Raw genomic sequence first — 13,610 nt, forward strand, 5'->3', positions numbered from 1 at the left:
CAGAGTGCCAGACAGCCCTCAGACAACCTGTCTGCAATTTATCATATGAACCACTACAGTGGCACCAGGTTATGTACGCCGCCAAACTTTACGTGGCACAACCCACTGCAGGCCATTGGGTCAGGACACTATGGTGCACAAGGGAATTGCTGTATGCCTTCCCTCCACTACCCCTCATTCCAGCACTATTGGACAGTCTTGAGGGAAAGACATTGTGTCCTTCTAGTGGCCCCATGAAGACCATATCAGCCATGGTTTCCTCTGTTGCTGTCTCTGGTGCAGGGTGTTCTGTGGGAACTCTCCATGCACAGAGACCTCTCCCAGCTAAGGAATTGGGGTACCCATGCCGAGCGCACCTCCAGCTGTGGCTGTGGCTGTTGTCCCTGGGGATACCTCTGAGCATACACGTTCACCTGTGGTTTGTAATGCAATTCTGAATGACAGAGCCCCCTCTACTAGACAAAGGTAGATGAAAGGCATTTACTGACTGGTGTTAAAAATAGCCAGATAGACCCTACATGGTTATTACCTACCTCCCAGTAAGTGCTTCCTGCTCCCGTTTAAATTAGTGGCATCTGAACAGCCCCAAATTCTATTGTTTAAATATAAGGTAACTTGGTTTACCTGAACAACAAAAAATGTAAACTTAATTTTCAATTTATTATGACAAATAACTTGAAACATGGTTCAACAATCAAATCAACCAATTTAGTACGTAGGCCTTAACATGAATTTTCAGCTAAAAATAAATTGTAAATGAATATATAATTAACTAAATAAAACTAAACATTCTAACTGGAGTCAAATTAGCTTATGGAAACAGAATACCAGTCTATTTGAAAATGGAGGAAAACGAACAAATGAAATGGGTATAAACATAGAAGTTAGTACTTGGTATAATTAATATATAATTAACATGTGCGCCAGCGTGGCACAACAGACCTCACAAAAATTTTGATGTTTTTGGTCTTGAACAAACTAACTTTTGACAAACTGACCTGTTTAGAGGTGGCATCCTATGACAGAGCCAAAGTCTTTAGCACTGAGCTCTTTAGTATGACCTGTTTGGCTGAAACAGCCAAACACACTAATTAAACTGCCCACATTAATTAGTGTACTTTAAATATTGAGGAAAACATACAAAAGTACCTTCTGTGTAGAAAATTTAAATCTAGACTTTTTATAAAATAAAAAAGAAACATGATACCAAACATTCAAACTACACCAAAACTATTGGTTTGACCACTACCACTGCAGATAAAATGAATTTCCAAAATACATGAATATTACTTTGGTTTTGCAACAAAAGACTATAGGTTTTGGTGGAAAATCTGCTACAATGGAAAATGCTGTAAAGTAATGAGCAAAGTAGAGTGTTTTTTTTGGAATCATTGTTAGTTAACAAAAAATTTACAGACCAAGGATAACGTCTGGTTAACTCTTCTCCTCATCTGACACGTAATGGTCTTTGCTCAGAATTATAAAACGTTTAATGGTTTCAGAATCTATAATGAGATAGCATGGCATTAAAGTCCATGTCAATGGATCAGTAATCACACACTTCATAACCAAATCGACTGAAAAGTTGAACATTTGCTTAGCATTAACATGAAAAAGTTAAGCGGAGGTGGTGGTGGGATTTGATGGCTGTGTTTCAGGTCGACAGGCGTGGTCCACTACCGAAGTGCAAGGAATGCCACCTCTTACCATGAAATTGCAGGGAATTCTAGCTGCCCATGAAACAGGCCTTTACACATTTCATCACAGTAATATTCCATGTCACAAAGTAGAACATGTAACCTGTAAGTTTTAAATGTATTAAACATTGGCATTAGTGTATAACAATTTTACAAAATGTGTGCATTTCATTTATTTAATTACTTCCACTGATTTTTGAAAACTGTTAACAGAACTACTTATAACATTAAGGTCTATGAAATGAACAAACAAAAAAGAAATAGAATATCTCATTGGATCACCTAGAGGTTACATAGACAGGGAAATGACATGACAAGTATGCAGAGAAAAGCTATTTCTATTAGAATTTATAATGGTATATCTGGTAAAAATGCCATTTATTGCTCAGAATTTAACACTATGAAAAAAGCTATAGTAGAATAAACAAAAAAGTCTTTTGTGCATAGTAATAAACATGCTCAACAGAAAGCATGAAACCACAGCATTTACTTTCTTTAAGCAAGGTGTGCACAGCACTCCACATCATACTGCAACTGTATCCAGTTCTAAGGCACTCCTCCTTTGCTCTCATATAAATAATAGGCCACTCATTTCTTAGTGTTCTTTAAAGTGTGAACATAGGCCTATATCCATGCCTGATTCAAGTTAAGACAGAGGGAACCTGGGCTGAGAAAAAGCACATAGGTCAAAAGTCACTGAGCTGCTGATAAGGGGATAACAAGGCAAAAGATGAGAACGAGCCAACCATAACAGTCACGAAAGTAAAACTGTGGAAGGCCAAAGAATAAGAGGAAAGGGGAAGGGAAATCACTGGTGAGAAGGCAAGGAGTTGAAGGAAGAGAAAACTGTTAACGAAGGTCACTCTCATTATCCTGTATGGTTTTCTTGATACGAAGCAGCATGGTGGTGAGCCACTGATCCAGTCGTGAAATTGTGTCATATTCTTTCACCTGAAAAGAAGAATCAAAAGAGAGGGAGATCATGTATTAATGTATTTCCTGTAATATACATAATTTTCAATGAAACTTTGGGCAAACAAAGGTGTTTCCATATGCAGTTGTCTAACTGTGATACTTCTGCCTTTTTTAAGCTTCTCATTTTTATTTATTTATTTTTTTAAAGAGGCAGAGACCTGAGGCCCAGGTTGGAAAATACTAATTAGCTCCACTTTACATCTTGTTTCAGCAGATGAAGATTTTATAAAATGTGATCAAATGGCTTACATACCGAGTCAGTATAGGCATCAACATTCTGTTCCTCATAGGCATCTAAAAGTTTCTGTGAGAGGAAATAAAAGGTAACGTTTTGAACATTTAGACCTGGTGCCAAAGAGGACTACCAGCAACAATTTTTTTCTAGTATTTTAAATTCTGTAGATTATGCTATGTTATATGTTTTATGATGCACAATTATGTCAGCTTTTTTCCATCTCCATGAAGCTGAACTGGAAAGCGCATATAAACTAATGCTAATGTTAACTTAATGCAGGATAAATTACCACACCATGTCATTAAAATGACACATATATTTAAAGATATAGTATATTTCAAAAAATATCTTTAAGGATGGCACTCAATATGTTTAACTGTTGACACTATCACAATCGTCCTGCCTCCTTTGGCAATGCACTTCTGCCTGGCTGTTTTTTTTCCCTGCTTATTGCACTAGTTTCTCCATGATTCAATGCAATGTTGACTTTTAAAGTTACTGTACACCCACATTAAAGCTATTAGAGCTATTAGAACCAGTGCTCTGCTACTTGGAAAGTTCACTTAACATCACACACATATGGGAAGACTTTTACACTGAAGACGTTTTTAATCACTTGAGGACCCCACCTACCCCACAGCCCCTACGCTTGCTCCTCAACGGATTCTGTTAGGGTGCCTGCACACTAGAGGGTAACAACAAATATAATACAAATCTCCCCATGTATTTCAGTTAGGATGATGCATTAGCTCTTTAGGATCAGGAAACATGCCTGTAGGCAGAAAAAAGATGCTTCATCGGGCACTAAAAATCCTCTAGTCATTTCAACTTTTCTTAGCCCGAGACAAAAACATCCAACATTCTCAACTAAAAATGTCTGCTAGAAAGTCTAATGGTTCTCACAGCTGTATCATAGTAGTTATGGCTTCTATTTCTATCTGATGGGCTGCTAAATCAGGACCAATGATTGTGGCTCAGTGATGGGTAACAGCTACACACACCACAGAACACTTTTACTCCTATATCACTTGCACTTTTAGCCTGGTACCTAAGCTTTCATCACCTTTGCTAACACGCTACAAACACCACAGAATAGGTTCAATTTTGTCCTTGTCACTCCAACACCAGGTGCTCGACTTGCCTCTCAGACAGTTTTCGTTGTCTAAACTTATTTCAGGTAACCAAAAGCAAACCAGTTCTGTAGAGAGCAGAGCTGACACCATGCTAATGCTAATCAGCTCCTCTCATGTGGTAGACAGTATGTTTAACGTTTAGGAACTGCTGTCAGATAGACATTTTCACACTTATTAAATGACTGATTCAAAATTTTGCATTACACTCACTTATTTGATGACTGTAAGTAAAGGGAACTTTTTATTTTGATTGTTAATTTTGAAATAACACAACAGGAGATGGCACAAAAGCGACACATTCTTTTAGTCACTTATGCCTCTTTTATGCATTTTTGGTATTTTTATGCACTTTTATTTTTATCCTTTATCTTATTCTTTGCAGTGAACGTGCCACACAACCAAGAATCTCCTGTTTCAAGAGGCATGCAGAGGATAGCTACACTAGAAACATTAAAGCCTATCTGCTCTGAGGTGTCTTTCCACAGGTGTGATGTCTCATACACATACACAATTTGAGATTAGACTAAAGCATCTTAACTAGTGCAGCACGCTGTTTCAGCTTACTGGAGTAGGATATGGTTACCATCTAGATCAGTAAAGAATTTCTAGAAGCCCTACCTTGACCAATTTGCATTCACGTGAATCTGAAAAGGCTGGAAACATTTCTTCATATTTCTGTAGTGCAAGCTAACGGGGAGAAGAACAAAATTAGACATACATAAAATATAAAAAAGGGATATAGCTGCTGACCAAATAAGAAAAGGCTTCATATATGTACCTTGGCATTAAGCATATCAACACAGAAATGGCAGAGAGCTGCCTTGAAAAAATAATCCTTAGCACTGTATTTCAACAGAGTGCTGTCCATTGCATGTGTTCCAACCTGCAAACAGATGAATGCACAGAGAGTGTGACAGTATGACTTTTTTTTTTAACTGCAATGTACAAATGATCTGGTGCTAGAAAAATAAAAAACATTATTTATATGCTGCTTCACTTTCAAAAATGTGATCCTTGATAAGTTAAACTTAGTCTTATTTATAAAGTTAAATAAGTTAAAACTTGAGAATAAAGTTGCCATTCAAAATCAGATCCTCATTCACAACAGGAAAAATTTAATTTTGTGGCATCTGACCCATTTAAACCTTTCCCAATTTTACCAACTACAATAAATGCCAACTTGATTTTCCACACAATTCACATCTTATTTCTTATTGTTCAAATGATTGACTGCAAAAATTGTAATGAATTACTGCAGAACACTTTTTGGTTACTCAGTACAAACTGAACAGTAAAATAAATTTGGGCCCTGACACACAAAGCAGACAGTCGAACGTAGAACGCAGTCAGGCCATGTGTCACCAATGGTTGCCTGTAGTTTGTGCAGTGTGTCTCTCACTGTGGGTTCTAGTCCATCCTCATTAGCACTGTTTTGGCCTATTGAGCATCTGCGTTAGGGGTCAGCCGTAAGAGAGAGTTAAGAATAAGTGCACAAAAAGAGAAACGAAACAAAAGTAAAGCGAGCAAATGGCATTCTCAAGAGGGTACACATTCAGAGAGTAGCCTTATTTTTCAGCACCAGTGCATGTTTTATCACTACCACGTATGAGACACATGAGATAAATGACTTGAGAAATTTGGATGTGAAACAACATTTAGCTGTTTTTGAGCCAGAGAAGCTGCTGTGTGCTGATGTGTACACACCACAGATTTATCTGTATACTGTTCAGTTTTTCACTGTTTATAAAAGATATTTTACATGTACTTAAGTTGTTACACAAGGTTTTTATTACTAATTATATAATATAAAATGCTAATTAAATGCAGTAAATACACAAAAGTGTTTTTTTTTTACTCATATAATATAATCCAACAAGTAAATGCTATCTAGTCAAGCTAAGTGTGTTTCATTTGTGATGCAGAACATAGATTTTACCAAAATAAAATATTTTAAAAATGTAATTGTAATTGGGTTAGATAGCATTAGTATTGGTACTCGGTATCAGCCAGTACTTAAGGACCAGGTATCAGTATCAGAAGGGAAAAAGTGGGTCTGCATCTCTAATTTTGCTATACGAGTGTCTGAATTTTAAAAAAGCAGTACTTGAATATCATGTTCCCGACAAGAAAATATTTAAAATAAAACAGACACACAAGAACTCTGAAGGTTCTCTAATAACACACCAACATAAATTAAACCATGGGATACTCACACATTTTTTTTTTTACTTTTTGTGATGTAATTATGAACGTGTATTATTTCTGTTTAATGTACAAACTTTCATTTTTGAGTAACCTTTTTACCCACCCAGTACCACTAACAGTTGTTTACTTTCACACTATAGGTTTAGCTTTAGCAGGATATTCAAACAAAATATTGCTTACTTTGTATTTCGAAGTTTTACAGATTACTGTAGCTCCTGCTATAGAGAGATGCTCCCTTTTGCACAGGTAGATTAAGTATTTGTGTGTTGGCCCTGAGCTATAATCTTTGCAAATGTTTCTGGTAGATGAGAGCGATGGTGAGCTGACTGTAGGCGATCATCAGCTAGCCTTAGTTGGCCCTAGTTCTTCCTTGTAGGTAGAAGAACTCATTTCTAACTAAAAGCTCTAACTTATGCTTGCAGAGGTCACGCACCTGCTCATATATCTCTATTGCTTTCGTGTATTGCTCTAGCTGAGCAGCATAGGAGGCAACTTTCAGCAAACACTTGTTGGCCGAGCTGTAGAAAGAAGAGATGAAAGATGCCCTGGTTAACAACTTTTCTAAATTAGCACATTTGGCACTATGAAAAAAACATAATACTTAATAAAACACAACTTGTACTTCCTACGAGATTCTAAATCAGATTTACAAACAAACAATTGAATAAAAATGGAAATGTTTATTTCCAAATTCCAAGACTCTGAGCATATTCATAAATAACTCACAGTACCGAGGTAAACTGTGCTCTGTAATAAAAACTACAGTGATCAATTAATAATGACTTGCTAACCTGGTGGACTCTTCTCCTTTGTAATAATCAGCTGCTTGCTCATAGTGAGCAATGGCCTAAAAAAGAGAAATGCATTAAGGAATGGATGCAACATTTCCCTTAGCTATGACTTACCCACACTTTATATGCACTTATTTAAAGTTTCCTACAAAACCTTTCATTTCACTTAATAAAACCCAAAACAAAGATCACCAAACTGTGTAGAAATCTGGCCTTCTAGGACTGGAGTTCTCAACCAATGAACTAGACAAATCATTGCTAATCGCTGAAAGAATCGTTATGGTGCAAGATCATTTTGTTTAGCCAACTGCAGGAAAAATAAATTTTTTTTAATATGATTTAAAAAGTCTTTTAGGCATACTCCTAATGTATTATGACATTCCTTAAGAATAACAGTGCGCACTGATGTAGTTACTGATGTAACTCTGATTTAAGCAGTTTCTACGAAATGTTTTTTTTCTTCCTCAAAAGATGTATTGCTGCTGCTGTAACTCTACAGTTTTTGTTGGGAGCCACCCATGCTTGTACAAGCCAACATCACTTCAATCAGTTGGCCTATCTGGTCATACACTGTAAAACTGTTCTTAGAATAGTAAATTGAACATACTTCAGGATAAAATGTAGTTTCAGCCTATTGTTTATACAGCGTAAGCTTGTTCCCTGTTCCTCAAATATAACTAGCCCAAATGTCAACTGGGTGACATATAATAGACATATTAGATTACATGACCAACCCCTTTGCCCCCTTTAAATCACAGTTACCACTCCAATACACAGAGCAGAATATAAAGGTGCCACTAAAATGGAATACATCTTACCTTGTCAATGTCGACTAGTTCAGTTTCATATATCTCTGCAATGGTGATGTGATGCTTCGCTGCAATTGTAAAGCGACCCTACAATAAAGAAAGAATTATAAATAAACTGGAATGGAAATTTTGTTAACTTGTGTTACATTTCACAGACGCTTTGGTCACATTACTTCTGGCAAAATCAAAGCTGTCCAAAAGCAAGGAGACAGTTAAGACAACTACACAGTGCCCCCTGGTGGTGTCTACATGGCTTGTACAAGAAAAGAACATTCCTTTTGTAATTTACTATGGGGGCCAAAAGTTAGGATGCATCGACACCAGTACTGGTATCAGGTCAATTCCTTGCTCTGTTTACTCTTTACTCACAGTCGTACTCATAAAAATTCACTAATACCAACATTCCGTTTCCTGCTGATACTGTGTGACATAAGCCAATTGTCGCTGCTGTGCTAATGAACAAACGCAGTGAAAGCCGCTGGTCAATTTAAACATTCTGCCATTCCATATTCCCACCAAACTTACATTGTGTGATTTTAGTCTGTTTTAAACAATCACAACTTCTTCCTCATTACGGGTGGAGATGCGAAGGCCAGCTAAACGGAGGCAAAGAGTCAACATTTCCTACCAAAATCCGTCTATACAACTTCACTCTGTTTGACTGTATACAATTACTAGGTATAAATGTTAATACGATGATTTTTTGTGTAATAGGCTGTAGACTGACCATATTGTCCTACCATGCACATTCACACCTGGTTTTAGCTTCAGTGCACAGTGTTACCAGCGCTGCTCAGTTTCTAAGTACTATGTGTGCAGTGAGTTACCTTTAAACATACCAAGTACCAGCAGAAGACACAAACATTGCACAAATCATGTACAATCCCCTGGGAACTGTTCATCCTGCACAGCCTTAAACGGAATCAGTCAAAAGTAAATACAAATATACTGTTTGGCCTTTACTAACTCAATCACTCAGTTAATTGGTAGAGTATTACTATAATAGATCAACAGAGACAGCATACAATACAAAACATTGGTAGAAAGCACTCTGTCAATATGCGAAATCCAGACACTTATTAAATATCTAATTAATCAAAATTATGGATTAAAGATAATATTACAATAGCCAATACTTTATTACGGAGTTATGTTATTACCTAGACTGTTACGCAATATTACAACAAAGCTGATTACAACAAATTACTTTAGTGTAATTACAGCGCAATGTAATTCTGCATAAAGACATGTAAGGCTAAACCACAGTATTAGCGGCTATACAAGTTTTCATAATCAGTATAGCCAACTTCATATTCCAAAACTTTGCTACAGTTTACAACTTTTTTTTTTAATTGTTCACTACAGGTGATTGAAATAACCATGAAACACAGTTTAAACTAATTGTATGTTTTAATTCACTGCACTGTATTAGGTTGAGCATTGCTGTATATCACATAATTGATTACCTGTACAACACCTCAGCAACAACACCAAAAACTACGATGTCACTGCCATTACACACAGCTAGACTTGGTATCTTAAGTTAGATTAACCCCATACAGTAGAGGGACTGGAAATAGGAGCTGATTTAATTTGGATTAGATTAAGGTCAAAGACTTACCATATCTGTGTAAATTTCGATGGCCCTATTCAAGCAGTTAATAGCCTCTGCAGAAAGAATAGAATGCAGATGATTTACAGTTGATTTTCTCTTAAGAAAATAGGCTTTCATTAAAGCACCAACTCATATTCTAATCAATTTCAGAGCACAATATTGCTGATGACAGAATACGAAAATACTATATAGTGGCTTTTAAATAAACACAGGACACAAATTTAACATTAGTTTCAGAGATAAAAGAATAACAGACCTTGAGGGTCAGCTTTTTTAAATGCATTGCCAGCATCAATGAAGTTGGTTGCGGCATCATGTTTGCTCTGCATCTGCAGGTGTAGGAGAGCTGCCTGGGAGAAGGCATTTCCTGCAGCTGAAAGGCAAAAAATGTTTTTCCATTTGATACTACACATGAATATTTCAGAATTACTACTTACAATTCCTAACTTAAAAGCAATGTATGACATACTGCTAAGCAAGGTAAAGCATGTCAGACTAATACATTCAAAGAACTAAGTTTCAAGTTTGTTCATTACCACTCCAATTCTTTGCCATCTTGAACATGTTAGCTGCTCTTCCGTACATGTCGCAGGCATCTTCCATCTTTGATGAGCCCCTAAGTAAGTAAATAAGTACAAGAGCATGCTGGTTTACAGATTTTGACATTTCCTCAAACGGAGTTTGGCCTTCTCAGCGTTACCTCAACACTTGCTATGACCTGTAGCCAGAAAGCATACCTTTATTAAAGCTATTTCTAAATGTCACTAGGTGGTTGGTTAATATTCACAGAAGAGTTAAAAAAAGCATGCAAATATTTATTAAGTTAGTATGTTCACAACTTGTGAAACGTAGCCAGTTAACGTTAGCTAGCAACATTGCGACATGTAGCTATATAATCAGGTGACTGGCTATGTTTACAATTTGGCCATCAATCATTAGCTTGCACAGAATGAGCTAACGAACTAATTAGCTACCCAGATATTTAGCAACTCTAGAACGTATTTTTGAAATAGCTTTATAACTCACCACTTAGCTGGCTAGGTAACTATACGTTATGTCTAAATTTGGATCAAGTTCACTGGCTATGTAACTAGCTAAGTTAGCTGTAACATGTTACTAAGGTTAGCCTTTAAGCCCTAACGTTAGCTAGAGGTTAGACGTTAGACGTTAGAGGACACCCAACTATTTAATTTCTTCCAACAAGCAAGTGTCTACGAGTACTCACGCAGGTGAAAATGACCTGGGTTTAATGTATAGTTTTAGTTAGCTTTAGTTTATTACAGATCGTCAGATCACTTTTAGCCACCTAGCTAGCTAGCTAGCTACCAGGTAGTTCGCTATTTGCTAACTTGTATTAAAATCTATCGTGCAACATTAGCTACTCAACTTAGCTAGCTTAGTTACTGCTTACCCAAACAACGAGCCAAAGAAAGACTGAGAGGATTTCACTTTCTTTTCGGCTTCTGCCATGAGAGCCATGGCCTCTTTTTCTTTACCGGAGTTGTCCATTTTTTCTGCATACAGCTAACGTTAGCTGAAACTTAAGCGATACATTCTGAGCCACATCAACACAACATTACTAACATTTTCAAGATGGCCACCATGATGATTTCTTTCCAAAAGAAAAGTCACTGTAAAAGACATCTTGGTACTTGTAGAGATTGTAGAGTTTTCTGTTTTCTTTTTTCGTCTGATTTACAAACAGAAAGGAAAAGGTAATAGAGGGGGTGAAGTATCTGGTGGATGATTGAAATTATGAAAATCTACATATGAATCTGGTCAAGTAAAAAGGATTTCCAGTACATAACCAGTACACCAGTTTTCCATATTTACCGCAATTATGAAACACTAACTTACTTATCAATAGCTAATATATGTAATATACCTATATTTGTGTGTTTTTTATACCGACTTTTTTATTACGGTATAACGTGTTTGTTCCCTAGTTTTATTTGCGACGTTTAAGGTCGTAATCTGAGATGGCATTTCAAAAAAAAGAGAGAGAAAAAAGACAGTGCCAATGCGTAACATGCGCCCTGCTTAGTCGCAGCACAGCAGGAGAGTTTAGAACGACAATGTACATTTGCATTTATAAAACTGATCATGTTCGTGAACAGTTAGATGAAGCCAAGCAACCATCATTTAAATGTTATGAAATTGTTTTCTAAACCACCAGGGGGCAGCATTTACTCTATGAACCCAGCCTTGCTAGGTTAGTTTTGTCTTGTCGAGTTCTTTTCGAGGAATTCCCCACGTAGGCGATGTGACGTATATGGTGACCCTTGTGCAGATGGGTCTATGAGGGTATCCCAATGTGGAGGATGTGGTCATGGCCTATAGTCCTATTGTACATGGTTTCGTGTCTAATTTGTTGTTAGAGCAAACCGTTACCTCATGTTTAACTGCTTCATGTAACATTCATTTCCCCTCTAGGAATCCAAGGAAGGCGAATTGAGCAGATTCAGCTGAATTTCATTTGATCAACGTTTCATGCCAAATCTTATCCCAGAAGAGTATTGCACTAGTATGGTATTATGATTGTGAAACCTTCATGTTCAGATTTCAGTAATTATTTAGAGCAGCGGTTCTCAGTTCACGCCGTGGGGACCACACCGTACAATTTCGCTCCTTGCCCAAATACACTTGATGCAACTCACCAGCTAATTAACAAGCGCTTCATAATGATATGAGCTGAGGCATGGAATAGTGTAAACTGTGCAGGGCAGTGGGTCCCCATGACCCCAGGACTTTTCGATCAGTTTTTTTTTGCATAAAGTAAACTGATGATATCGAGTAAATTGATAAAATTGATATGAATGTAGATGTTTGATAGAAAGTCGTCTATGAGGTAGCTTTCAAATGCGTAGGCTCTCTTTTGTGCTCTTAGGTTGGCCTTTCTTTTTTTTTTTCTACCTCTTTATCCATTGTGATGTACACACTTGCACGCACACACAGGAGTACAGGCTTGGGGATTAAAATGGCCTTGGAATAAATTCCAAATAGGGAGATGTTGTTAACTCCTTTCACAAAGATATAATGTTTAAGGAGTGTGCTTAGGCCTTAGGAAACTTAGCGGACTTTAGGAAAAGAGATATTAATAACTTTGCAGCCCAGCCCACTACATTCTTCACATGTGAGTCACACTGCAACTAGTGAGTGTAGAGGAATGAGTGGTTTGCCTGTTTCTCATTTGTGTTTCTGTCCATGAAAGAGTGCAGGAGAGGGGTAGGGAGAGATCAACTTTCCCTTGGAACATCTCACATGCACACACACTTAACACACAATACATACACACACGTGAGCATAACATGCATTTAAACATTTGATGGCTCAGAACTGTTTAAGGAGAAGGAAAATCACACAGTTGTTATGTAAGCTGTAAGAAGTGTTTACAGCATTTGAAAACAGCCAATGTTCGAGAGAGAGTGCATGAGTGGGGGAGCTAAAAGGGATTACACTGGAAAATGGAAAATGGTGGTATGGGGTTTTGGCATGGATGACTGTGACTCACTGTTTATCAGGGCTGTCACCATGAAACCAACTGCGCAGCATATGTGAGGAGGAGAATAACCCTTTATGTGCAAGTTGTACCATGTTTCCATATACCCTTGTTTGAAAGCTCACATTAACATTCTGATGCAGCCAAATCTGACAGTAATATACTGTAGCTCTTCTGTTAAAAGTCACAGACCTGTTTGTTCATGTACATTATACATGAGGGGCACTCATTTAAAAACAATTTTGCAAGGCTCAGATAAATGCACAGTTGTTTATTATGTCATGAAACTAAAACAGTACAATGCAAGTGTCAGAGACCACCTTTTAGTTTTTTTTAATGTCCTGTCAAAATAAGTAATTACAAGTTATCAATTTCTTAGTGTTAGAAAAAATATCAGGAAATATTTCTTTAATGGAAAACTACGCACAAGTAACTACACATTAAGTATAATACCAAATCCTTTATAAATTTCTAAATAATTAAATTGTTAAGAGAGGTTTGATGTGAAATGTGCTATTCTAGGGAAACTTAAAGTGTCACAGTTATTCACAGCAGTCATGACAGGAACCATACATTCAAAATGTTTTATGCCTCTAAAGCTAACTTGTAGAAAGCTATTACATGAAATAGTTACAAATAAATTGCCTGACA

General features: G+C 36.9%; 1 protein-coding gene across 1 annotated transcript; it reads right to left on the reverse strand.

Annotated features, from left to right (window-relative positions):
* Positions 1 to 1,464: 1,464 nt before the first annotated feature.
* napab (N-ethylmaleimide-sensitive factor attachment protein, alpha b) lies at positions 1,465 to 11,055 on the reverse strand. Its single transcript, XM_036561648.1, has 11 exons — positions 10,872 to 11,055; positions 9,997 to 10,076; positions 9,717 to 9,833; positions 9,467 to 9,513; positions 7,855 to 7,932; positions 7,037 to 7,092; positions 6,679 to 6,763; positions 4,819 to 4,923; positions 4,659 to 4,727; positions 2,926 to 2,976; positions 1,465 to 2,648 (listed from the first exon to the last, which is right to left on the reverse strand). The coding sequence occupies exons 1-11, from the start codon at positions 10,967 to 10,969 to the stop codon at positions 2,547 to 2,549; spliced, it is 888 nt and encodes a 295-aa protein (XP_036417541.1). The 5' UTR covers positions 10,970 to 11,055; the 3' UTR covers positions 1,465 to 2,546.
* Between the last annotated feature and the right edge of the window lie 2,555 nt (positions 11,056 to 13,610).

The sequence above is a fragment of the Colossoma macropomum genome, unplaced genomic scaffold (assembly GCF_904425465.1).
Source record: "Colossoma macropomum unplaced genomic scaffold, Colossoma_macropomum, whole genome shotgun sequence".
Taxonomy (NCBI): Eukaryota; Metazoa; Chordata; class Actinopteri; order Characiformes; family Serrasalmidae; genus Colossoma; species Colossoma macropomum.